This window comes from Oryctolagus cuniculus, chromosome 17 (genome assembly GCF_964237555.1).
Source record: "Oryctolagus cuniculus chromosome 17, mOryCun1.1, whole genome shotgun sequence".
Taxonomy (NCBI): domain Eukaryota; kingdom Metazoa; phylum Chordata; class Mammalia; order Lagomorpha; family Leporidae; genus Oryctolagus; species Oryctolagus cuniculus.
Window position 1 is genome coordinate 422,512 of NC_091448.1, and position 25,652 is coordinate 448,163.

Below are 25,652 nucleotides of genomic sequence, written 5' to 3' on the forward strand. Positions count from 1 at the left end.
AGCATTGTAGTATAGTGAGTTAAGCAGTTGCCACGTGTGATACTGGTATCCCATTTGGAGCAAGTTCAAGTCCTGGTGGCTCTGCTTCCAATCCAGCTCCCTGCTGATGCACCTGGGAAAGCAGTGGAAGATGCCCAAGTGCTTGGACCCCTGCACCCACACGGGAGACCAGGATGGAGTTCCTGCCCCAGCCCTGGCTGCTGTAGCCAACTGGGGAGAGAACCAGTGGATAGAAGATCTCTCTCTCCCTCTCCCTGTCACTCTGTGTTTCGTATAAATAGGTCCTTAAAAGCTTTTATTTTTCATTTTTTCTTTTTAAAATTTCATATTTTCCCCAGAAACCTTTTATTTAAGGTACGCAAACTTCACACATTTCATAAATACAACTTTAGGAACATAGTGATAGTGATTCTTCCCACTGTACCCACACTCCCAGCCCCACCCCCACCCTTCTCCCTCCTCTCCTATTCCCATTCTTTTTTACTAAGATCTATTTTCAATTAACTTTATACACAGAAGATTAACTCTGTACTAAGAGTTCAACAAGTAGTATATAAAAAAACTGTTCCTCAACAGTTTAATTTCTCTTGATTTCTTCCATGACCCGCTCTGTTCACTCAGGAGCACGTGGTTCAGTCTCCACGTGTTTGCACATATTCTAGAGATTCTTGAGTTGTTGAATTCCAGCTTCACTCCATTGTGGTCAGAGAAGATGCATGGTGTGATTTCAGTTTTTTGTTAATTTGCTGAGACTTGACTTATGGCCTGACCTGGTTCCACGCACTGATGAGAAGAGTGTGCATTCTGCGTCTGTAGGATGGAAAGTTCTGTAGATACCTGTTGGGTCCGTTTGGTCTGTACTGTCAATTAACCCTGTCGTTTCCTTGCTGATTTTCTGTCTGGTTGATCTGTCCATCGATGAAGTGGGGTACTGAGTCCCCATTACTATGGTACTGGAGTTTATGTGTCCCTTTAGACCCCTTAACATTTCTCTTAAATAGCGAGGTGCCCTGTACTTAGGAGCACATACATTTATTATAGTCACATCTCCCTGTTGAATTCATCCCTCAATCATTACATAGTGCCCTTGTCTCTTCCAACAGTGTTTGTGTTAAAGTCTATTTTGTCTGATATTAGGATGACTACACCATTTCTTTTTGGTTTCTGTTAATGTGGAGTATCTTTTCCATCCTTTCACTTTGTCTGCATGTGTTTCTTGTAAGCAGCAAGTAGATAGGTTTTGTGTTTTTTCCATTCAGCCAACTCTTAACTGGAGAGTTGAGGCCATTAACATTCAAGGTGACTGTTGATAAGTAACTGGCCCTGCCATTTTCCCATTAGTAGTCCTATCGTTTACTTTGGATTTCCTTTGTATGTTTACTGGGAGATTTTCTGCCTTTACCTTCCTTCACAGTGATGACCATGTTTATCCTTAAGCATCTTCTGTCAGGCTGGGTGAGTGGTGACAAATTCTTTCGATTTCTGTTTGTTGTGGAACATCTTTATTTCACCTTCGTTCATAAATGAGAGCTTTGCAGGGCACAGTATTCTGGGTTGACAGTTTTTCTCTTAAGACTTGGAATACATCTTGCCATTCTCTCCTAGTCTATAGGGTTTCTGATAAGTCAGTTGTAATTGGAGATTCTCTGAAAGTAATCTGGCATTTCTGCGTGCACATGTTAGAATCTTTATGTTTTACTGTGGAGAGTTTGACTACAATGTGTTGTGGTGAGGATCTTTTCTGGTCATGTCTATTAGGAGGTCTGTGTGCTTCCTGTACTTGGACATCCCATTCTTTCTCCAAATTAGGGAAGTTTTCTGTAATTATTTCCCCCAAAATGGGTTTCTAGTGCATTTTCTCTTTTCACACCTTCAGGAGCTCCTGAGGCCTGTATGTTGGTCATTCGATAGTGTCCCGTAGATCTCCAGCACTTGAATATTCTTTCTTCTGCCTCACCATGTCTGTTAAGGCTTTCCACCATATTTTTTATTTGATCTATTGAATTCGTTTCAATATTTTGTTTTGATTTCTCTTTAAAATCTCAATTAGAAAATTTTCTTTCATGCCATGTACACATTTCTTTAGTTTGTGGGTTTGTGTCTGATTGCTTCTGCATAATCCTACAATCAATTTTTTGAATTCCGTTTCTGGCATTTCTTCGTTCTCTTCATTTCACAGTCTAGTATTGAAGTGTTGTTGTGTTCCTTTAGGGGTATCGTGTTGTCTTCCTTATTCTTGTTTCCTGAATTGCTGCATTTATTTTTAGGCGTTTGTGGTGATACTTGTTGGTTTTCCCCCACTGTGATGGCTTTATCTTTGAGCCATGCCTCTGGGACTTAGTGCAGTGTCTGCTCTTTCACTGAATACCCTGAGGTCTGCCGGCTGTGGCAGGGAGCTCTGATCGTGCTCCAGGGTGAGGGGAGTATCCAAGATGACTCCAAGTTGGGCACAGTAAATTTTTTTTTTAATCAGAGGGGAGGTTTGTTCAACTCTGTTGGCATAGTCTCACACTCACCTCCTCTGCTCCAAGGAGACCAATGCCTGGGCACTGCCACATGACCACACAAAGGACCTGTGCAGTCCTCAGGGTGAGCATGGATCCTGCAGCAATGACCCTGACCAGGCAGTCAGGGAGCCCTGCATGTGTGGGGCATCCCACAGTGACTGCCCAAAGTCCCAGCCACTCCTGTGCCCTCACACACAGCCACAGCATTTTCAGGGTCCCAGCACACAAGGCTCCCACAGTCACGAGCGCCCAGCCCCAGGTTAATTCTCCCAGCCAGACTCAGGCACCTCCTCTTAGCTGGTTCTGGGCCCGCAGACACGAGCTGGCGCAGCTGTTATGTATGTTCAAAGCGCTGCCACCCTCTCTCAGCTAGCACAGGACACTGGTGCAGGTGTTGGGGAAAGAGAAACCGGCCCCCTTTCTCCCCTCTCGGTTGGTAGGTACACTGTCTTCCACAGGGCTCCAAGCCAGTCTCATGTCAGGCTCATCCCATAGCTGTATCACAGCGGCGTGGGCTGCTGCAGTCTGGTCTCACCTCACTCCAAAGCTGGTGCTGAGGCTCTCAGCTGCTGGGTCCTGAGCTGTGCGCGTCCACACCCTCCACGTAGGTCCACTGTGTCCCTCCACGTAGGTCCAGTGTCTCCCTAACTTCCCTGAGATTGTTCTCTCCCCACGCTTTTTGTTTGTTTGTTTGTTTGTTTGTTTAGCCATCTTCCCCTGGACTACAGCAGTAAGCTCCCTCCCTATCCCACCATCTAGGTTCCTCTCTAAAGCTTTCAATTTTTAATTTATTTATTTATTTTTTTATTTTTATTATTTTTTTTTTTGACAGGCAGAGTGGACAGTGAGAGAGAGAGACAGAGAGAAAGGTCTTCCTTTGCCGTTGGTTCACCCTCCAATGGCCGCCGCGGCCGGCGCGCTGCGGCCGGCGCAGCGCGCTGATCCGATGGCAGGAGCCAGGTGCTTTTCCTGGTCTCCCATGGGGTGCAGGGCCCAAGCACCTGGGCCATCCTCCACTGCACTCCCTGGCCACAGCAGAGAGCTGGCCTGGAAGAGGGGCAACCGGGACAGAATCCGGCGCCCCGACCGGGACTAGAACCCGGTGTGCCAGCGCCGCTAGGCGGAGGATTAGCCTAGTGAGCCGCGGCGCCAGCTAAAGCTTTCAATTTTTAAATTGACAAACACTGCAGCATCACAAAATCTGAAAAGCACTGCGACGCCGCTTGCCCTCTAACACCTTCTCCCCCACATCACTGCAGGCCCGAGAAGCAGCAGTTTTTCTGGAGGCCTGAGCCGCCCTTCCCGCCGACACTGGGGAAGCCTGGCCTTCCTCTCCTCCAGTAACGTTGTGCTGATGGAGCACGAAGGGCCCAGCCCCAGGTGACTGACAAGGCCACCAGGGGCAGAACCAGCCTTTCTCTGCACCTGGCACAGCCCCCAGGAGGATGCTCGAGAGGGAGTCCTGGCTATCCTAGGACAGGCCAGTGTCAACTCCCCCAGGGACCAGTGACCCCGGGGCTGCCTCACACTCTGCAAAACCAGCAGGGATTGTGAGTGACCCACTGGAAGGCCATGAGACGCACCAGTGTTGTGGTTCCCAAATGCCAATTCTAGCACTGGCCCACTTGAAGCTGCAAGGTGTGTATGTAAGACTGATCTACTAGGGTTGGTACCATGGCGTAGTGGGTAAAGCTGCCACCTGAAGTGCCAACATTCCATACTGGTGCTGGCTCGAGTCCCGGTTGCTCCACTTCTGATCCAGCTTTCTGCTATGGCCTGGGAAAGCAGTAGAAGATGGCCCAAGTCCTTGGGCCCCTGTACCCACGTGGCAGACCTGGAAGCTCCTGGCTCCTGGCTTCAGATGGGCGCAGCTCCAGTTGTTGTGGTCATCTGGGGAGTGAACCTGTAGAAGGAAGATGTCTGTCTGTCTGTCTGTCTCTCTCTCTAACTCTGCCTCTCTGTAACTCTGCATTTTAAATAAATAAATAAATCTAAAAAAAAAAAAAAAAAGACAACTATTTGAAAGGCAGAGTTAGAGAGGGAGAGACAGATATCTACTATCCACTGGCTCACTCCCAAATGGCTGCAATGGCCAAGATTGGGCCAGCTGAAGCCAGGAACTCTGAGTCTCAACATCGATGGCAGGGTCCAAGCACTTGGGCCGTCACCTGCTGCTTTCCCAGGTGCATTAGCAGGGAGCTGGATGGGAAGTGGAGCAGCCGGGACTTGAACTGGCGCCCGTGTGGGATGCTGGTGCTGCAGGCGGTATCTTTACCTGCTATATTACAGCACCAGTCCCAAGGCTACAAGTTCTAAGCATTGGTGGTTTGTGTAAAATGAAGACTTTTTCCCCCAAGATTTACTTATTTACTTGAGGATTTAGAGAAAAAGGGAGAGACAGAGCCTCCATCTGCTGGTTCATTCCTTAAGTGGCAGCAACAGCCAGGACTGAGCCAGGCCAAAGCCAGGAGCCAGGTGCTTCATCCAGGTCTCCCACGTGGGCAGCAGGAACCCAAGGACTTGGGCCATCTTTTGCTGCTTCTCCCAGCCCATCAGCAAGGAACCGGATCAGAAGTGGAGTAGCGGGATATGAACTGGTGCCCACACGGGATGCCGGCATCACAGGCAGCAGCTTTAACAGCTATGCCACAACACTGGGCCAACTTCCTTCAGGACCCCCAGGACTAACAGAAGTCCATCCATGGCTCTCTGCCCACCAGCCAATCTGCTCCTACCAGATCAACCACAGGCAAGGAGGAACCCTGAGCTATGCTTCCTGAACAGTTTCATGATGGAATAAGTATGTCAGACTGGCAGCTGCCAAAGCCAAAACCATCCTGGACCCCACGTCTGTGTAATGACAGGCGGGAATAACAGCGCAGACCCCGTGATCTGTTCGCCGGGCTCAGAGTAGATAAACCGGCAAATCAGAGTCCAGGGGTCATCAGGTTTGAAGCTTTGGCAACGCCAAGTTTTCAAGCCATGGTCCCTTGTCCTGCATTCATCCCATCTGCCCCAGGGCCCTGACCCACAGCACAGGAGACAGATCCTTCCACTCCATCCAGCACCAGGACACCACAGGCGTACCCCAAATGACAGCCTTCCAACCCTAACCTGGACCCAACACGCTCACAGCGCCGAGGCTCCCCCCAGCTGTAGCCCCAGCTGCCTGCCCTCTCCTTTCCCAGTTCTCCACCTCGAAGGAGGAGCAGCAGTTAAACTACCCCCAACCCACGTGTGAGACAGTTCCCGCCCACGGACGACACAGTTCCTACCCACGGACAAGACAGTTCCCACGGATGACACAGTTCCCACCCACGGACAACACAGTTCCCACGGATGAGGCAGTTCCTGGGCTACAGTTAAACTACCCCTCAACCTACATGTGAGATAGTTCCCACGGATGGTGCAGTTCCCATGGACAAGACAGTTCCCACGGATGACGCAGTTCCCATGGGCAAGACAGTTCCCACGGACGAGACAGTTCCCACGGACATTTCCTGGGCTACAGTTAAACTACCCCTCAACCTATGTGTGAGACAGTTCCCATGGACGACGCAGTTCCCATGTATGAGACAGTTCCCACCCATGTACGAGACAGTTTCCACGTGTGAGACAGTTTCCACGTGTGAGACAGTTCCCACGTATGAGACAGTTCCCAGGCTGCAGTTAAACTACTCCTCAACCCACGGACAAGACAGTTCCCACCCACGTACAGTTCCCACCCACATATGAGACAGTTCCCACCCATGGACGAGACAGTTCCCACCCACGTATGAGACAGTTCCCACCCACGTGTGAGACAGTTCCCACCCACGAATGAGACAGTTCCCACCCACGTATGAGACAGTTCCCACCCATGGACGAGACAGTTCCCACCCACGTATGAGACAGTTCCCACCCACGTATGAGACAGTTCCCAGGTATGAGACAGTTCCCAGGCTGCAGTTAAACCACCCCTCAACCCACAGACGAGACAGTTCCCACCCACGGACAAGACAGTTTCCACATAGCTACAGTTAAACTACCCCTCAACCCACAGACGAGACAGTTCCCACCCACGGACAAGACAGTTTCCACGTAGCTACAGTTAAACTACCCCTCAACCCACAGACGAGACAGTTCCCACCCACGGATGAGACAGTTTCCACGTACGAGACAGTTCCCACATGTGAGACAGTTCCCACGGATGAGACAGTTCCCACGTGTTAGACCATTCCCACCCACAGACAAGACAGTTCCCACATACGACAGTTTCCACGTACGAGACAGTTCCCACGTGTGAGACAGTTCCCAAGTGTTAGACCATTCCCACCCACGGAGGAGACAGTTCCCACCCACGGACAAGACAGTTCCCAGGCTGCACCTGCTGGCGTTTTGATACTCTGAGCTTTTATTTGCACAAAAGGACACAAAAAGACACTGTTGCTGTTTCGTGAAACAAGTCAGACCTACTTGTTGTCACCATGTATTAAAGTCTTGTGAGCAAACTGAGACAAGAGGGAACTGAAACCACTGAGCCCACCCAGCCGGTCCATGCAGAGCGCTCTCGGCAGCAGGGCCGCGCACGAGCAGTTCACTGGTCAGCACTCACTGGGTACGCTGCAGAGCAAAGCCACCAAGCTGCAGGGGACAGCACCGGGGAAGGCAGCAGCAGGGCCGTTCTCAGTGCTCGGCCTGCAGCAGGTCAGAGGAACGCGGAGAGAAAGCGGAATGTGGTCAGCAGGGGAATGCGGAGAGAAAGCGGAATGTGGTCAGCAGAGGAATGCGGAGAGAAAGCGGAATGTGGTCAGCCTGCAGCCGTCCTTCTTGAAACCAGAGTAGGCTGCTTTCTGGACCCATCGGACCCATCACAAGGCATCACCTTCAACAGCTCCGAGATGGCCCTGGACCCGAGGGCAGCAGGAGGTAGCGGCAGAGCCACGCACGCTGGCCGCGTCCCTGCTCACCGGGTGCCCTCCCCACGCGGTGGCCTCCCTCGGTTCTCTGCCTCTGGAGCAGCAGCAAGGCCCAAGGCACCGGGCCTCAGAGGCCCCCTGTCCATCTCCCCAGCGTGGCTCTGTCTAGCTGTGAAGCCCAACAGTGTGTAGCTTCAGGATGGCCAAACCTTTCCTCGGAGACACCTTGTACCTTTTACGGCCTGGAAATAAGCTACCGAGTGGGTCTTACGCTATTCCAGTCACTGGGAAAACTGGGAAGAACACACAACGAGGAGAACCTGGAGAAACGAGAGCCCCACCGGCCCTGGCGAGAACCAGGTCCACGTGGAGGCTCCTTGCAGGGACGCCAGCTCACTTGACGAGATTCCTCATGATGTTTAGAGAGGATCCTCTGTACCCTGACCCAAAATGATTCCAGTGGTTCAAGTAGTGAAAGAGCTGGTACAGCTTCAGGCGCTTCTCGAACCCTGGGGCCTTGGGGATTTTGCTGTGGTAGGCAGAGTAGAAGGAGCTACTGAAGCCCCCGAACATGCCGGCTATCGCCAGCTCGTACTCCGAGTGGCCGTAGAAAGAAGCCGGGTCAAAAATGATGGGTCCAGAAGAATCCTCTGCCACGTTTCCTCCCCAGAGGTCTCCGTGGAGTAAGGCCGGGACAAGCTCCAGATCACGGAACAGGTCGGGGATCTTCAACTGTGGGAAGAAAACAGAGCCTCAGCGGAGGCCGGTGTCTCTCTGAGCATCCTGGTGTCTGAGCAGCAGCCGGCACTCAGAGGTGGCCGCACTGCCACGGGGCAGGACGGACGCCACAGGGCTCTGCTTCCTGCAGACCCAGACTTACAGGTGGCCGCACTGCCACGGTGTCTCCCGCGTGCGTGCCGACGGGGCACGCTGCTCACCTGCAGAGCAGCCCAGAGCTCCAGGGCCTCCCTGTCCCCAGACTCCTGCTGCACCATGTCTATCTGGGGCTGGATGCGCTGCCGGGCGTAGAATGTGACCCAGTCTTTCTGCCAGTCGTTCACCTGCACGGGCGACACAGGAAAAGACCGCAACTGAAGGAGGCTCCGACGCCCAGCAGTGTCCCACAGTGGACGCAGGCTGCTGAAGGGGGCGAGGGATGGCCGCAGAGTCTCACAGACACGTGGAGACCTCCAGCGCCCACTGCAGCCTCCCAGGACGTTTTCTTTGAAGGTACACTTCCCTTAGCGTGGAGGCAGAGCAGCCAACCCTCCCTGGCCCCAAGCCCTGGCAGGGTGACAGCGTGAGAAGTCTGAGCCCCACTCAGGGCGCATCAGGACACAGGTGCTCACCTGGGGGAAGTGAGACGCACGAAAGCAGCGTGACAGAGGCAGCAGACACAACCGTGTCACACGCACACACACGCACACACATGCACACACGCACACACATGCACACACACACAGCAGGTTCCAGGCAGGACGGGGTGGAGCTGACGACACTTCCTGGAGCAGGCAGGAGAGAGCACCCCACAGCCCTGAGGCCTTTTCCCGACAACCCCCTAACGCACTCCTCATCTCAAAAGCGTCATCCGCTCCTGCCCGGAGGAAACCCTGCGAGTTCCCAGACTCCTCGGTGAGCCCTGCGCAGGGCCCACGCTGCCTTTCCTGTGACAGCAGAGCCTCCGCCCATCCGTGCACTCTCTGGGCACCAAGAACTCTTCAGGCTGAAATTCCCAGGGCAGAGGACCATAGAGCCACAAAACTGGGAGCTGCGATCCTTCACTCTGCTTTGAGAACTCAGCAAACCCTCGGTTTCTCCACTTCCCCAGCCTGTGAGGTGGTGGACCTCACGGCAACCTCTTAGAACCAGCAAAGAACAAGAGGCACAGACCTTCACCAGCTGTCAGAAAACAAGAGCTGCCTGTGAAAGGAGGCACAGCTGTCACTCACCTGGGGGAGGTATCCACAGCACGTCACCACGTCAAATCCAAACTGGTCCACGAAGGGCCGTTCTGCATGCCCACTCCCCCTCCCTTGTGAGCAAAGAGAAAGAAAAACCACAGGTCACTCTCATTGCTCTCGGTCAGGCTGGCCTTCCCACACCCTCTTCTCACACACTAACCCTCAGGACAGAGAACAGATTCAGGGCCAGCGCGATGGTGTAGCCAGCAAAGTCTCCACCTGCATGCCAGCATCCCACAGGCGCGCCGGTTTGAGTGCCGGCTGCTCCACTTGCCCAGCTCCCTGCTAATGCGCCTGAGAAAGCAGCGGGTGGTCCAGGTCCCTGCACCCATGAGGGAGACCTGGATGAAACTCCTGGTTTCAGCCTGCCTGTGCAGCATTTGGGGAGAGAACCAGTAGATAGAGGATTTCTCTATGCCTCTCCGTCTCTGCAACTCTGCCTTTCAAATAAATAAATAAATCTTTTTTAAAAAATGAAAAGAAAAAACAGGTTCAATAATCAAGATCACCAACAGCCCCAGGTGTGGCACCAGAGCGTAGTCAGGGGGAAACACTGTCAAAAAACAAAATCAGGGCCGGTGCCGTGGCACAGGTTAATCCTCCGCCTGCAGCGCCGGCATCCCATGCGGGCACCGGTTCTTGTCCCGGCTGCTCCTCTTCTCATCCAGCTCTCTGCTATGGCCTGGGAAAGCAGTAGAGGATGGCCCAAGTCCTTGGACCCCTGCACCCACCTGGGAGACCGGGAAGAGGCACCTGGCTCCTGGCTTCGAATGGGTGCAGCTCCGGCCATTGCGGCCACCTGGGGAGTGAACCAATGGAAGGAGGACCCTCTGTCTCTCCCTCTCACTGTCTGTAACTCTACCTCTCAAATAAATAAATAAATAAAAACAGAAACCATAACGCGGGGCAGTTCTCTTCTGAGGAAAAGAGAAGCACCCCACAACGCCACGCAGGGAAGGGTGGCTCCCCACAGCCAGCCAAAAGACGTCTCTCTGACAGCGAAACTGCTGTGTTGCAAAAGTTGCTCCTCCTTTGTCGCCCCTAAACCCAGAGAAAATCCAGCACTCTGAACTCCAAGTAGCTCGGAGAGGACAGGACGGGTGCTCTGTGGGGTCCGTCAGGGGTTCTCACTGGGTGGGTTGTCTATGGGGACCTGCCAGGAGACTTCACAGACAGATCAGGCGTTCTGTGGGATCCCTCAGCAGATTCTCACTGAACAGGCGGCCTGCCAGTGGATTTTCGTGGAGTGGCAGTCTGTGGGACCCGTCAGTAGATTCTCAGGGGGCAGACCATCTGACAGGACCGTCTCTGGCACAGTAGATACTGGGTTATCTGTCTGCTGCTTGGCAGCTTCCACATCAAGCAGGATATCTGCAGGAGCCACACATGGACTGTCCACGCCTGTGGACGAATGTACAGGAAGATCCCTTCAGTGCTGACCCCACACTGAACTCAGGGCTGCCACTCTGAGCCTGAGAATGGCTTCTGGGGGCCAGCACTGAAGCGTAGTAGGCTAAGCCTCCGCCTGTAGTGCTGGCATCCCGCACGGGCACCGGTTTGGTCCCAGCTGCTCTACTTCTTCTTTTTTTGAAAGATTTCTTTCTTTCTTTCCTTCCTTCCTTCCTTCCTTCCTTCCTTCCTTATTTATTTACTTATTTATTTGACAGAGTAAGTGAGAGAGAGAAACAGAGAGAAAGATCTTCCTTCCGTTGGTTCACTCCCCTAATGGCCACTACGGACAGAGTTACGCCGATCTGAAGCCAGGAGTCAGGTGCTTCTTCCTGGTCTCTCATGCGGGTGCAGGGGCCTAAGCACTTGGGTCATCCTCCACTGCCCTCCCAGACCACAGCAGAGAGCTGGACTGGAAGAGGAGCAACCGGGACCAGAACCTGGCGCCCATATGGGATGCCGGCGCCACAGGCGGAGGATTAACCTAGTGCGCCACGGCGCCGGCCCCGAAAGAATTATTTCTTTATTTGAGAGGCAGAGGCAGAGAGAGAGAGAGGTCTTCCATCATCCACTGACTTACTCCCCAAGTGGCCACAATGGCCAGAGGTGCTCCACTTCTGACCCAGCTCCCTGCTGTGGCCTGGGAAAGCAGCAGAAGATGGCCCAATCCTTGGGCCCCTGCACCCGCACGGGAGACCCAGAAGAAGCTCCTGGCTTCAGGTTGGCTCACCTCTGGTCATTGCGGTGATTTGGGGAGTGAACCAGCAGATGGAAGACCTTTCTGTCTCTCCCTCTTTCTAACTCTGTCTCTCAAATAAATAAATACATCTTTTAAAAAAAATGATTTCTGGAAAAAAGACTTACTTTGTATAGAAATCCAAAGTGACTGTGATTAGACTGCCCTGGGGAGTCAGGGGAAAAGCATATTCTAGGGGTCTGCGAATTCAGCAAATATTTCCTGTCTTCAAATTCACTCCCGACGGCCGATCACATTCACTGTGCTTGCCGCCCCGCAGCCTTGGGGCCACGTGTGTTTGCTCTGGCTTCAGCCCAAGTCTGACCCTGACGAGGCTGCACCTCGGCCCACCCTGAGGCCACACCAGCCTCGTGTCCTCCTCCAGGCAGTCCCCACGCCCACACAGACCCCTACCCACTGTGCCAGCCTCCTTCAGGAGTGTCTCTCCACGCTTCTTGTTATCAAGGTGCAGATCTGCCAGCTGGGATCCAAGCGTCGCAGCGTGACTGTGAAACCAAAAGGCAGCAACTGAACAGGTGACACACAAACAGCACGTGACACACAGCGACAGCTCTCGGTGCACGGCAAGTAGGTCAGGCACTCTGAGGCTCCAAAGTCCATTGTAGTGAAGCGGAATGAGCAAACCAGCCTCGGCCGTGGCGTTCCCAGTCTCGTCAAGGTTACAGCTGGGCGCTCTGTCAGCGTCTCATTTCGAGAGCATTTTCTCGCGCGCGCTGCAATGAGTCCACGGCGCTCACTCTACAGAACCCACGTTCTTGGGGGGCGGGGGGGCATGGCTTCCCTGTCTCACGCCCTGCAGAATTATGTCCCAAGGATTTCTCCAACAGAGAGGGCATCAAGACAGACCTGCTCGGGCCGCCTTGTGGTGCAGTGGGTTAAGCTGCTGCCTGGACACCTGCATCCCATATCAGGCCTCACTGCTCCACTTTTTTTATGATTTTTAAAAAAGATTTATTTATTTGAAAGGCAGAGTTACAGAGAGAAAGACAGACAGACAGAGATCTTCCATCCACTGTTTCACTCCCCAAATGGCCACATCGGCCAGAGCTGGACCGATTCAATGAACCTGGGAAAGCAGCAGAGGATGGTTCAAGTACATGGGCCCTGCCACCCATGTGAGAGACCCGGAGGGAGTTCTGGGCTCCTGGCTTTGGCCTGGCCCAGCCCCAGCCATTACAGCCATTTTGAAAGTAAAACAAGGCCGGTGCCACGGCTCACTAGGCTAATCCTCCGCCTTGCGGTGCCGGCACACCGGGTTCTAATCCCGGTCGGGGCACCGGATTCTGTCCCGGTTGCCCCTCTTCCAGGCCAGCTCTCTGCTGTGGCCCGGGAGGGCAGTGGAGGATGGCCCAACTCCTTGGGCCCTGCACCCCATGGGAGACCAGGAGAAGCACCTGGCTCCTGCCATCGGATCAGCGCGGTGCGCCGGCCGCAGTGCGCCGACCGTGGCAGCTATTGGAGGGTGAACCAACGGCAAAAGGAAGACCTTTCTGTCTCTCTCACTGTCCACTCTGCCTGTCAAAAAATAATAAAATAAAATAAAATAAAAAAAGAAAGTAAAACAGTAGGCAAAAGATCTTTTTCTCTCTGCAACTTTCTGTCACTCTACCTTTCAAGTAAATAAAATAAAGCTTTAAAAAAAAGTACAGACCTGCTCAAAGACCGCATATCCAGATGCTCCATCACAAGCACGCTCCCGCCTCCTGGGGCGTCCAGGACCTTGATGGGCTTGGGCACTCTCACGGTGCCTGTTTGCAGGATCGCAGTTAGACTTGCCAGCTCACCTTCAAACATCCGTCTGGCCTGTCAGAACCATGGTGGTGGAGGGGTAAGAGGAGGAGGGGGAGAACAAGGTCATTGCAGGAATGTTCTATGCAGACACGTTCTGCCCTGGCCCAGGCTGTCCTGCCTGAGGACTTGACAGACAGGCACAGAGTTGCCACAGGCACTTGACAAATTCCGAGGCTGCACAGGAATAAGACGGCATGCACTTTCTAGCCTGCACTGTATGCTTAGGCTCTGACTGGATCCAAAGGCTGTCCAGAGAACGCAGGTTATGAAGATCCTCCTGGGCTCTCTTGGCGTCCTCAGATAACACCCCCCCACCCAGTCCTGCTCCACCTGGTCCCTCAGGTACAGGCAGCACCAGGACTAGACCACTCTTCACACAGAGGGACCCTGTTCTCCGCCACTGCCTTCCTGGGAAGGGGAATCACCTCCTCTCACCACGGTGCCAGCCTAGTCCCCTGGACCAAGGTGACCGTCCTCTACCAGGTCTCCCTGCTCACCACACAGCAGCAACCCCTTTAGAAAGGAAATCCAGCTCTTCCACTCTGCACCCTACCTAGGCCATACCGCCCCCCATGTACACAGGTGCTCCAGGAGCCCCTGTGTGGCCGCCTTAGCCCCCAGAGCCCCACTTGTCAGCAGCCAGCCTTTTCACCTCTGCTCAGAACTCGAGTCCCTCACCTTTCTACAGGTCAGTTCCCTCTTACCATTCTTCAGAGGTCAACTTAACATCCATTTTAACTTCTCAAGGAAGTCTGCCCTAACTGCCCACGGGAGATAAGTCCTTGCCCTTCACATCTTTTTTTTTTTTTTTTTTTTTTTTTTTTTTTTTTTTTTTTTTACGGAAAAACGTCACTGGGATGCAAGTATCCAACTCAAAAGAACCCTCACAGCATAACCATGGCCTACATCAGCCTGGATGTCACCAGTCGGGAAACCCCACCCCCTCCGAGGTTTATTCTGCCTGGGGCCACATGCTGAGTCCAGCTTCATTCCACGCTGCATTTGCTTTGTATGAGCATTCGAGAGTTCCCTCTCACTGCACAGTGCCCCACTGCGTGAACATTCCAAAACGTTTTCACCCACCCTCTGCTGATGGACACCTAATTCCAGCGTGGAGCTACTGGGGATCGTGGGGCGGGTGTCTGGCCAGCAGTTAAGCTGTCACTCAGGAAGCCCAAGTCCCATGGGGAGTGCCGGGGTGGGGTCCCAGCTCCACTTCTTTTTTTTTTTTTTTTTTTTTTTGACAAGCAGAGTGGACAGTGAGAGAGAAAGACAGAGAGAAAGGTCTTCCTTTTTGCCGTTGGTTCACCCTCCAATGGCTGCCACGCTGCGGCCGGCGCACCACGCTGATCCGATGGCAGGAGCCAGGTACTTCTCCTGGTCTCCCATGGGGTGCAGGGCCCAAGGACTTGGGCCATCCTCCACTGCACTCCCTGGCCACAGCAGAGAGCTGGCCTGGAAGAGGGGCAACCGGGACAGAATCCGGAGCCCCGACCGGGACTAGAACCCGGTGTGCCGGCGCTGCAAGGCGGAGGATTAGTCTAGTGAGCCGCAGCGTCAGCCCCAGCTCCACTTCTGATTCCAGCGCCCTGCTCAGGCACAGCCTAGGAGGCAGTGGTCATGGCTCAAGCACTTGGGTCCCTGCCACCCACATGGCAGACCAAGCTCCTGGCTTTCCTCTGCCCAGTTGCCACTGTTGCTGGCGTTTGGGAAGTGAACCAGTGGATGGAAACTCTCAGTCCTCTGTCAATTAAAATTTTTAACTTAAAAATTTATTTAAAAATGTTACCATGGGGGCCGGCGCTATGGGGTAGTGGGTGGAGCCACCACCTGTAACGCCAGCATCCCATATGGGCACCAGTCTGAGTCCTAGATGCTCCAGTTCCAATCCAGCTCTCTGCTATGGCCTGGGAAAGCAATGGAAAGACGGCCCAAGTCCTTGGACGCTGCACCTGCATGGGAGACCCAGAAAAAGCTCCTGGCTCCTGGCATCGGATCAGCTCAGTTCCAGCTGTTGTGGCCAGTTGGGGAGTGAACCAGCGGATGGAAGACCTCTCTCTCTCTCTGTCTCTCCTCTCTGTGTAACTCTGACTTTCAACTAAATAAATAAAATTTTTTAAATGTTCCCATGGACATTATTCTACCTATTTTTTACTTTTTTTTTTAACTTCTTTGAAAGGCAGTCAGAGAGAGAGACAGAGAGAGATGTCTTTTATATACTGGTTCACACCCCAAATGGCCACAATGGCCAGGGATGGGCCAGGCCAAAGCCAGAAGCTTCTTCCTGGTCTCCCAAGTGGATGCAGGGGCCCAAGGACTTGGGCCATATTCCACTGCCCTGCATTAGCCATAGCAGGGAGCTGGATGGGAGGTGGAGCAGCCAGGTCTCAAACTGGTGCCCATACGAGATGCTGGCATCACAGGTGGAGGCTTAACCTGCTAAACCACAGAGCTGGAGCCCTTTAGTTATTTTCATAGTTACTAACTCTGATTCTGGACAGGTTACCTAGTCTGGGCCTCAGTTTCCTCATCTGTAAAACAGAATGATTACTAATTTTATAGGCCTGCCGTCTTAATTACCTGAGTTAGCAGCTAACATGTGGTCCATTCTAAACACTTGGTAAATATTATTACTACCTGGGGCCAGTGCTGTGGCACAGCAGGTGAGGCCACCGCCTGCAGTGCCAGCATCTCACGTGGGCGCCGGTTTGAGACCCAGCTGCTCCACTTCTGATCCCGCTCTCTGCTGTGGCCTGGGAAAGCAGTGGAAGATGCCCAAGTCCTTGGGCTCCTGCACCCGCATGGGAGACCTGGAGGAAGCTCCTGGCTCCGCTTCAGACTGGCACAGCTCTGGCGGTTGTGGCCAATTGGGGAGTGAACCAGCAGATGGAAGACCTCTCTCTCTGTGTAACTCTGATTTTCAAATAAATAGATTTTAAACATATATATGACTACTTCCCTAGATGGCTGAAGTTGCTAAGAAGGGAGAGAACTGTGTCCTAAGCAGAATTTTCAGGTATTCTCTTTGGAAAATAAAGGAAAAACAACTGGGCCCTGACTCCACTTTTACTACAGTACTGGTGTGGAGAATAAAGTAATAAAGGGGTGGTATTTAATTAAAAAAAAAAAAAAAAAAAAAGGCAGGGAAAGGTGAAGGAGGGTCTGTGAGCCCAGCGCACAGGACCAGGGACTGCCTGTGGCAGGACCAAGAACACCGCCAGGGGCAGCAGGGCCAAGGCGAGACGAGCTAGACGGGTGCGGTCACACAGCTCTAGAACCCCCGGGAGGGGCGCGAGTGGAAACCAACGACAGGAGCAGGCGACGGGCAGATCACGCGGGGCAGGCGTGGTGGCGCGTGGGGTCAGACGCGGGAGTGCCTGGGCTCCACTCGAGGAAGACGAGCCAAAGGAAGACGGACTCCGGTGATGAAGCAGGCGAAAACCCGAGGAACAGCAACAGAACAAGCTCTAAAGCCCCGCGAGCGGCTCCACTCTAAGCGGGCAAACTGCTTGCCCCTCTGTCCTCACGCCCAGTCCTCGGCCACGCCGGGGGCCGCGCACGGAGAACCTGCGCCAGGGCCCAGGCCGACGGCGGGAAGGGCCGCTCGGGGCCCGCGGCTGGTCCGGAGACCCCGCGTTTCAGGGCGGCCACATCCCGGCGGCGATGTGTCCACCGCAGGCCTCGGACTCCCGGGCGCGGTGGACACAGCCCGCAGCACAGCGGCCGACGCGGCGCCTCAAACCCCCCAGGCCGCTTCTCCCAGGCGTCCGCGTTCACGACGCGCCGGACATAAGGGACGTCCCCAACGCGGCGGCCACGCCGACCCGGGAGAGACCCCCCCCCAGACCCCACAGCCCCCCGCGCCCCCAGCCCCGGCCCTGACCTCCGCCTTGGAGTTCACTTTCACAAACACTCGTCCTCTGTCCGTGTCGTAACTCTGGCCCTGGCTAATGCACCCGCCTCCCGAATGACCCGTGGCCTTGACCGAGCCGTAGCCCAACTCCCGCCGCAGCAACGCCTCCATGTTCTCGCCTGGATGCGAGAGAGCCTCCGGCCGGGACCAAAGGCGAGCGATGGCGGCCGGGCAGGATCAAACGCAGCGCCCTGCAAGCATTGGCTGAGGGGCGGGCCCGAGCCGCCGTGACAAGTGCAGCGATTGGGCGAGGGCTGGTCTCGGGACGCGGTGACGCGCGCGAGGATTGGGTGAGGTGGAGAGGAGGGCGGGTCTCGGTGATGCGCGCAGGGATTGGGTGGGAGGCGGGGCCGGCCATGGTGAAGAGTGCAGCGATTGGACGAGAGGTGGGACGGGCCGTGGCGCCGCGCTCGGGGATTGGACGAGGGGCGGGGCCGGCTGGGTCCGCCGAGCGCGGGCCGTGTAGCCCCGGCAGGGCAGCTCCGGAGCGCGGAGGTGATCCTGTGCCGGCTCTGAGGCGCGCACTGGCTTCAGGCTCGGCGCGGGAAGGTGATCGCCAATGAGCGGCTTCGGGAGCCCGCGAAGGCTGTGTGGCGGCCTCGGGTCATCGCGGGGGTTGGAACGGGGGCTGGCTCCGGGAGGGCGGCGGGTGGGCGGTGGCCGCTCTCCTCGGCTCCCGGCGGGGCTCCGGGGTAGCTGGGGCTCGCCCTGCGCTGCATCTGCCCCTACCCTGGCCGCGGCCCGCCGTTGACGTCGCCCACCGGCCTGGCTGCGCCCCGAGGCGCCCCGCGCTGCCCGCCCGCGTCCTCGGGTGGCGACCCCGTGGCCCTCCGCTCCCGACCTGGGGTCTTCGGCGCGCTGTGCGCCTCAGCCGCGGCCTCGGGGGTGCTGGCGTTTGGGTGGGTTTTGCACCAGCGTCAGCTGGCCTTCAGCTGGATGTGCGCGTGCGCAGAGACGCATTTTCAGGAATTGGCTCGTGCCCCCGTGGAGGTGCAAACCGGGGTGGGCCGGCAGGCTGCAGGCTCAGCGAGGGAGGCAGCGCTCAGGACAGAATCCCTTTTTGCTTTTAAAAAATATTTATTTAAAAGACAGAGAGGAGGTCTTCCATCTGCTGGTTCATTCCGCAAATGGCCACGACAGCGGTGACTGAGCTGATCAGAAGCCAGAAGCTTCCTCCAGGTCTCCCATGCAGGTGCAGGGGCCCAAGAACTTGAGCCATCTTCCACTGCTTCCACATAGCGGAGAGCTGTATCGGAAGTGGAGCAGCCGGGACTCGAACCGGCGTCCATATGGGATGCTGGCACTACAGGCAGCGGCTTTACCTGCTATGCTACAGCGCCGGCCCCCGGAATTCTTTTCTTTTTTTTCTTTATTTTTTATTTTATTTATTTATTTATTTATTTTTGGCAGGCAGAGTAGACAGTGAGAGAGAGAGAGAAAGGTCTTCCTTTGCCGTTGGTTCACCCTCCAATGGCCGCCGCGGTCGGCGCACTGCGGCCGGCGCACCGCGCTGATCCCATGGCAGGAGCCAGGTACTTCTCCTGGTCTCCCATGGGGTGCAGGGCCCAAGCACTTGGGCCATCCTCCACTGCACTCCCTGGCCACAGCAGAGAGCTGGCCTGGAAGAGGAGCAACCGGGACAGAATCTGGCGCCCCGACCGGGACTAGAACCCGGTGTGCCGACGCTGCTAGGCGGAGGATTAGCCTATTGAGCTGCGGCACTGGCACAAATATCCTTAAAAACATTTTTTTCCCCACTAACAATCTGAGCGCTGCAGCCCAGCCCAGCTGACACAGAATTAATCCCCAGCCATCCGTTGTGTCCCAGTGCCAGTCATGCTGGGATAAGAATGTGCTGAAACAATGAATGAGGGAACGAGGTTGCAGGTTTAAGGAATAATGAAAGCTCTGTTTGCAGATTGTTTGGGACCAGTCTTTCTACTGAAAACAACTAGAAATGCTGACTAATGACATCTGGGGTGTGCATCTGGCACAATGGTTGAGGCACTGCTTGGGAGACCCATGTCCCTCAGTGGGGTGCCTGGGATGATGTAGGGCCCTGCAGTCACCTCGTGATTCCATAGGCCGCGGTGCTCATAGCCCCAAATTCAGCAGAATCATTCAACTTGGATGCCCTGCAAATGGTGTGTTGGAAGGTGAAGGGAGCTGAATTGAGGCTCCAGGGAATAGGTCGTGCTGTGAACTGACCACAGGGCTGAGTGGTTCCTGCACACCAGTGGCTTTCCAAAGTGCTTCCCACGTGCTGCAGTGAGAAACAACCTCACATGTACACCTGCAGGATGGACTCAGAATCGAAAGTGCAGCAGAAGTGAGATTTTATTTTATTTTATTTTTTTATTTTTTGACAGGCAGAGTGGACAGTGAGAGAGAGAGAGAGAGAGAAAGGTCTTCCTTTGCCGTTGGTTCACCCTCCAATGGCCGCCGCGGCCGGCGCGCTGCGGCCGGCGCACCGCGCTGATCCGATGGCAGGAGCCAGGAGCCAGGTGCTTTTCCTGGTCTCCCATGGGGTGCAGGGCCCAAGCACCTGGGCCATCCTCCACTGCACTCCCGGGCCACAGCAGAGAGCTGGCCTGGAAGAGGGGCAACCGGGACAGAATCCGGCGCCCCGACCGGGACTAGAACCCGGTGTGCCGGCGCCTCTAGGCGGAGGATTAGCCTAGTGAGCCACGGCGCCGGCTGAAGTGAGATTTTATTAACAATCTTGCAAGATCAGGTGCTGGTGGGCCAGCACACCAAGGGGTGGTTTCCAGCAGGCTGTTTATTTCCTAGCAGGTCCCCCACCCCGTTCCTCACTGGCTGGATGCTGAGGTTTACCATCTTCCCTGCATTTGCTTCACTGTTTAGGCCATGCCTGACTTCCTGTTTGCCTGAGATCTTTCCGGGTGCATGTAACTTGGCTGGCCAGCTCCTGGTAACTTTCTACGTATTTGCAAGCTCTGGTGCCAGCTAGCTGTCTACTCACAGCTAGACACCTTACTTTGAAAATGAACCAAATGTTTACTTCCCACAATCCATTCTTCTTACAATTTTTGGTCTTGTTTTCATTTTGATGACCTTCCCTTTACCTTTGGGCACTTTGTGGAATGCCAGGGTGAAGGGAGTGGCTAACTGAACTACAGCACAACTCCTGGTCCAGTGGACAGTTGCAGGACGTGGCAGTTCCTCTTTCCACAATACCACCAGACATCAGCCCAGGATATAAGGAGAGTTGGGTAACTACCGCTGTCGGGCTCACCAGCAACATTCAAGGTGCACGTGCAGGTCGACAGTTCTCTCACGGGTTCGTGGAACTCAGTCCCCTATCTGGAAAGGCAAAAGGAATGGTTCATGTTCCCAGTGGAGAAAAGGCATTGCCTTGGAGTTTGACCTTTGCGACGTGGGGGAGAAGAACAGGGATTTGCAAGTCTTGTTTCCCTTGCCTTGGTATAGAGCCAGCGTGCATCAGGACTGGTATCCCGTCCTAGAGGAATCTGAACCACCCGTGCCAGAGGTGAGGGCTTTACTAAGAATTTAACCCATTCTCCCAGGATTCCTGTCTCTGCACTCTGTCTCGATTTATGTCCCGGCTGATCTCCCTCCCACAATTCTGTATTAGTTTTGAGACTGAGCCAACCCACAGTTAAAGGTTCCTCAGTCACTTTTAAGGGCCCTTCGGGTGATCTACACACTTTCCACTGGTCATTACCCCTTTTAGGTCTTGTTTACCAGTCCTTCCCCGCGGTTTGTACGGTGGTCTCAGTGGTCAGGAGCACTTGAAGCCTAGTGGCTGGGTTCACTAACCTGTGGAATGATCAGTCTTCCCATCTTAGGCATTTACACAACCTCCACACCCCTGCTTAGCAGCAGTATAGATTTCCACACACCCACAATCTCCAAGGGTTGCATCACACTTCACATGGACATTAACTGTCTCGTAAACATACGTCTGGCATCATTTTATAAACTTACAATGCATTTTCAGAGGTTCAAACCACTTGACAAAACAACCCATTTAAGACTCAGTTTTCAATCAGTGCTCAATAATGGCAACAGAAACACACATGAGACCTTTATCTAGGTTAGTTACAAAGTCAGAAAAACTTTAATTAGCCTGTGATAGCAGCATCATGAAACAAAGAAATACCGGAACTTGGACCCTTCCCTGTTACCCCTAACTGTCTATTTTTCCTCGGAGAATTCTGTATTATTTGGTTGATAGAGAGGAACTGGCAGCTCTAGTGTCATCCAAAAATGTTATCTCTTCCCCTTCGGGTCTCACCCTTAAGTTCTTTCCACACCTGTAACATCCGCTGACCGTCTTAGGAGTTCCTCCCTATATCCCCTCCCAGTCGTTTGCTGAAATTCCAGACTTCTCCACTTTTTGTGAGTGGGATTTTGATTTACAATGGAAGCCATGATTTTTTCTTTTGTTTTTGCTTTTCCTATTCCTTCCTCAAGAAAACTTTCTGTGCTTCTTTTTTTTTTTTTTTTTTTGGACAGGCAGAGTGGACAGTGAGAGAGAGAGAGAGAGAAAGGTCTTCCTTTTGCCGTTGGTTCACCCTCCAATGGCCGCCGCTGCAGCCGGCGCACCGCACTGATCCGATGGCAGGAGCCAGGAGCCAGGTGCTTTTCCTGGTCTCCCATGGGGTGCAGGGCCCAAGCACTTGGGCCATCCTCCACTGCACTCCCTGGCCACAGCAGAGAGCTGGCCTGGAAGAGGGGCAACCGGGACAGAATCCGGCGCCCCGACCGGGACTAGAACCCGGTGTGCCGGCGCCGCAAGGTGGAGGATTAGCCTATTGAGCCACGGCGCCGGCCTCTGTGCTTCTCTTAATAACCCCTCAATTGATTTTTCATTCTACCCATCTTTTGTAATTTTTTTTTTTTTTGACAGGCAGAGTAGACAGTGAGAGAAAGAGACAGAGAGAAAGGTCTTCCTTTGCCATTGGTTCACCCTCCAATGGCCGCCGCGGCCGGCGCACCACGCTGATCCGACGGCAGGAGCCAGGAGCCAGGTACTTTTCCTGGTCTCCCATGGGGTGCAGGGCCCAAGCACCTGGGCCATCCTCCACTGCACTCCCTGGCCACAGCAGAGGGCTGGCATGGAAGAGGGGCAACCGGGACAGAATCTGGTGCCCTGACCGGGACTAGAACCCGGTGTGCCGGCGCCTCTAGGTGGAGGATTAGCCTAGTGAGCCGCGGCGCCGGCCCCATCTTTTGTAATTTCTTTGTGATATCAATCCAGCTCTTGGTTATAAAATTACAAGGGTACCTAAAAAAAGTTTGTGAGAAGTGAAATTAACAAGTAAGTTTATTTTATGCAAATAATTTTTTTTTATTTATTTTTATTTTATTTTTTTTTTTTTTTTGACAGGCAGAGTGGACAGAGAGAGAGAGAGAGAGACAGAGAGAAAGGTCTTCCTTTGCCGTTGGTTCACCCTCCAATGGCCGCCGCGGCCGGCGCGCTGCGGCCGGCGCACCGCGCTGATCCGATGGCAGGAGCCAGGAGCCAGGTGCTTTTCCTGGTCTCCCATGGGGTGCAGGGCCCAAGCACCTGGGCCATCCTCCACTGCACTCCCTGGCCACAGCAGAGGGCTGGCCTGGAAGAGGGGCAACTGGGACAGAATCCGGCACCCCGACCGGGACTAGAACCCGGTGTGCCGGCGCCGCTAGGCGGAGGATTAGCCTAGTGAGCCGCGGCGCCGGCCAATTTTATGCAAATAATTTTTTAAAGATTTATTTATTTGAAAGACAGAGTTAAAGAGAGGCAGAGAGAGGTCTTCCATCCACTGGTTCACTCCCTAACTGGCTGCAACAGCTGGAGCTGTGCCAATCTGAAGCCAGGAGCTTCTTCCCAGGCTCCCACGCAGGTGCAGAGGCCCAAGGACTTGGGCCTTTCTACTGCTCTCCCGTGCCATAGCAGAAAGCTGAATTGGAAATGGAGGGGCTAGGACAGGAACCAGTGCCCATATGGGATGCCAGCACTGCAGGGGGCAGCTTTACCTGTTGCACTGGCCCCAAAATTAACTTTTTTAAAAAAATAATTATGTATTTGAAAGACAGAGATACAGAGAGAGGTAGAGCCAGAGAGAGAGGTGTTCTGTTCCTCTGGTTCACTTTCCAAATGACCGCAACGGCCAGAGCTGAGTTGATCCTAAGCCAGGAGCAAGGAGTTTCTTCCAGGTCTCCTACATGGGTGCAGGGGCCCAAGGACTTGGGCCATCTTCCACTGCTTTCCCAGGCCACAGCAGAGAGCTGGATCGGAAGAGGAGCAGCCGGGACTCTAACTGGTGCCATATGGGATGCTGGCGCTGCAGGCAGGGGCTTTAATCCATTGCACCACAGCGCCAGCCCCCCTCCCAAATTAATTTTTAAGTCATTGTTCTGGGGCTTGCACTGTGGTATAGTGGGCTAAGCCTCTGCCTGTGGCGCTGGAATCCCATATGGGCGCCCGTTCGAGTCCCAGCTGTTAGTCTTCTGATCTAGCTCTCTGCTGTGGCCTGGGAAAGCAGTGGAAGATGGCCCAAATGTTTGGGCCCCTGCACCCACGTGGGAGGCTGGGAAGAAGCTCCTGGCTCCTGACTTGGGATTGGCTCAGCTCTGGCTGTTGAGGCCATCTAGGGAATGAACCAGTGGATGGAAGACTTTCTCTCTCCCCCTCTCCCCCTCTCCCCCTCTCCCCCTCTCTCCCTCTCTCCCTCTCTCCCTCTGCCTCTCAAATAAATAAATAAATAAATATAATCTTAAAAAAAAAAGTCCTTGTTTCACAAGGTTCCCCGGATCCAGTCCAGAGTATTTCCGCGTCTGATTCTAAGTCTTTGCAGGAAAGCAGAGGGGTTTCCTCTTTTTCCTGTTGAATTTCAAATACCGTTTGCTACTTGGGAGTGGGCTTTTTGATTTCTTTCATTATTAGTCCTTGAGGTCCTGCGTTTGGGATCAATCCCTGGGTTATTATCCCACTCAGGGTCAATATTTGGAAAATTTCTTTTTCAGCCAGCAAGACCGCCTCTCCAGGAGGACACTCTCTGCCCCAGAGGGCCGTAGCTGCCCTGGCAATCACTGCCCGTCTCCCACTGTGAACAGGAGATTCATATGGACCTCGTTTCAGCCCAGGTGCAAGGCTAGGGTTCAAGAATCGGTCCAACTGTTCTGCGAACCCAAGAGGGTCTTCTAAAAGTGACTTCATTTCCTTTTTAGAATTTCTGACCTTACTGTTGTAAGGGAACATTGACAAATGCCACTTCTCCCCGTCCCAGAGAGTGAACATGCCGGATGTCTGTTGTTTAGAAGGGAGAGCGAAGTTTATGTAAGGATTTAAAGGGGCAGTGGGCTTGGCTCCCTCATGGTTCCAGATCTTTTTTCCCTTAACTGCCTTATTGCCTCTCCATTCTCCTGGTCCTTATCTGAACCAAATCTGGGCCAAATAAAACAGCAATTGGTTTTTCCCTTGTCCTTGGTCCAAGAGTCCGAGAGCTGTCCCTCCAAAACCGCAGCATCCTCCTTCCTCCACCCAGCCCCCAGCAGGCATCCAGAGGGACGTCAGAGGGAACCTCTTCAGCTCACCCTTCTGCCCTGGACCTAGAATTTGTCTTCCCTTTGGGCTGCCGCCTGCAGTGCTGAAACCCCATGTGGGCACCGGTTCAGGTCCCGGCTGCTCCACTTCCAATCCAGCTCTCTGCCGTGGCCTGGAAAAGTAGTGGAAGATGGCCCAAGTCCTTGGGCCCCTGCACCCGCATGGGAGACCTGGAAGAAGCTCTTGGCTCCTGGCTCCGGATTGGTGCAACTCCGGCCATTGTGGCCAATTGGGGAGTGACCAGCAGACGGAAGACCTCTCTCTCTGCCTCTCCTTCTCTCTCTGTATAACTCTTTCAAATAAATAAATAAATCTTTAAAAAAAAAAAGAATTTTTATTTCCCGTTTCCAGCTGGTTGTGACTCTGAGTTTCCTGTGTGCTCAACCCCCAGTGGAGGCTTCTTGCACACTCCAAGACCCACTTCATCTGTTCACACACACTCGACCTCCAAAGAGGCCAGCCCAAGGCAGTACTTAAAGTCTGGTTTTCCTACCTCGACTCATGCACCAGGTTGCCTGGCTGCCGCAGAGCCTGCTTTTTCTCCTCTGTATTGTCTCGTGTCTTCCGGATGACAGGCCTGGGCGTTTCTGTAACTTCTGTGGGGAGATGGGCACGCGGACAGAGCAGGCCATCTAAAACCGGGTGGGACGCATCTCCTCTTCTGCTGGAGCCCCTCTCCACACAGGCACAGAGACCCTGGGTGAGCACCCGAGTTGTGAGAAGTAACCTCACAGGACCACTTAAAAGATAGTCTGAGGGCCAGCGCCATGGCTCACTAGGCTAATCCTCCGCCTTGTGGCGCC

General features: G+C 54.0%; 1 protein-coding gene and 1 long non-coding RNA gene across 5 annotated transcripts; one reads left to right on the forward strand and one right to left on the reverse strand.

Moving 5' to 3' along the window:
* Window positions 1–6,932: 6,932 nt before the first annotated feature.
* FN3KRP (fructosamine 3 kinase related protein) lies at window positions 6,933–17,477 on the reverse strand. Its single transcript, XM_002723041.5, has 6 exons — window positions 17,247–17,477; window positions 13,224–13,375; window positions 11,966–12,057; window positions 9,355–9,437; window positions 8,344–8,466; window positions 6,933–8,137 (listed from the first exon to the last, which is right to left on the reverse strand). The coding sequence occupies exons 1-6, from the start codon at window positions 17,385–17,387 to the stop codon at window positions 7,799–7,801; spliced, it is 930 nt and encodes a 309-aa protein (XP_002723087.2). The 5' UTR covers window positions 17,388–17,477; the 3' UTR covers window positions 6,933–7,798.
* A 130-nt stretch (window positions 17,478–17,607) lies between these two features.
* On the forward strand, window positions 17,608–25,177 carry LOC138845963 (uncharacterized). Of its 4 annotated transcripts, none has more exons than XR_011383302.1 (3): window positions 17,608–20,787; window positions 24,270–24,582; window positions 24,791–25,177. It is a non-coding gene; the product is annotated as an uncharacterized lncRNA (long non-coding RNA). The 4 variants fall into 4 exon arrangements; XR_011383300.1 differs by having other exon boundaries at window positions 17,608–19,605; window positions 20,388–20,787; window positions 24,270–25,177; XR_011383301.1 differs by having other exon boundaries at window positions 17,608–17,825; window positions 20,388–20,787; window positions 24,270–25,177.
* The last annotated feature ends 475 nt before the right edge of the window (window positions 25,178–25,652 follow it).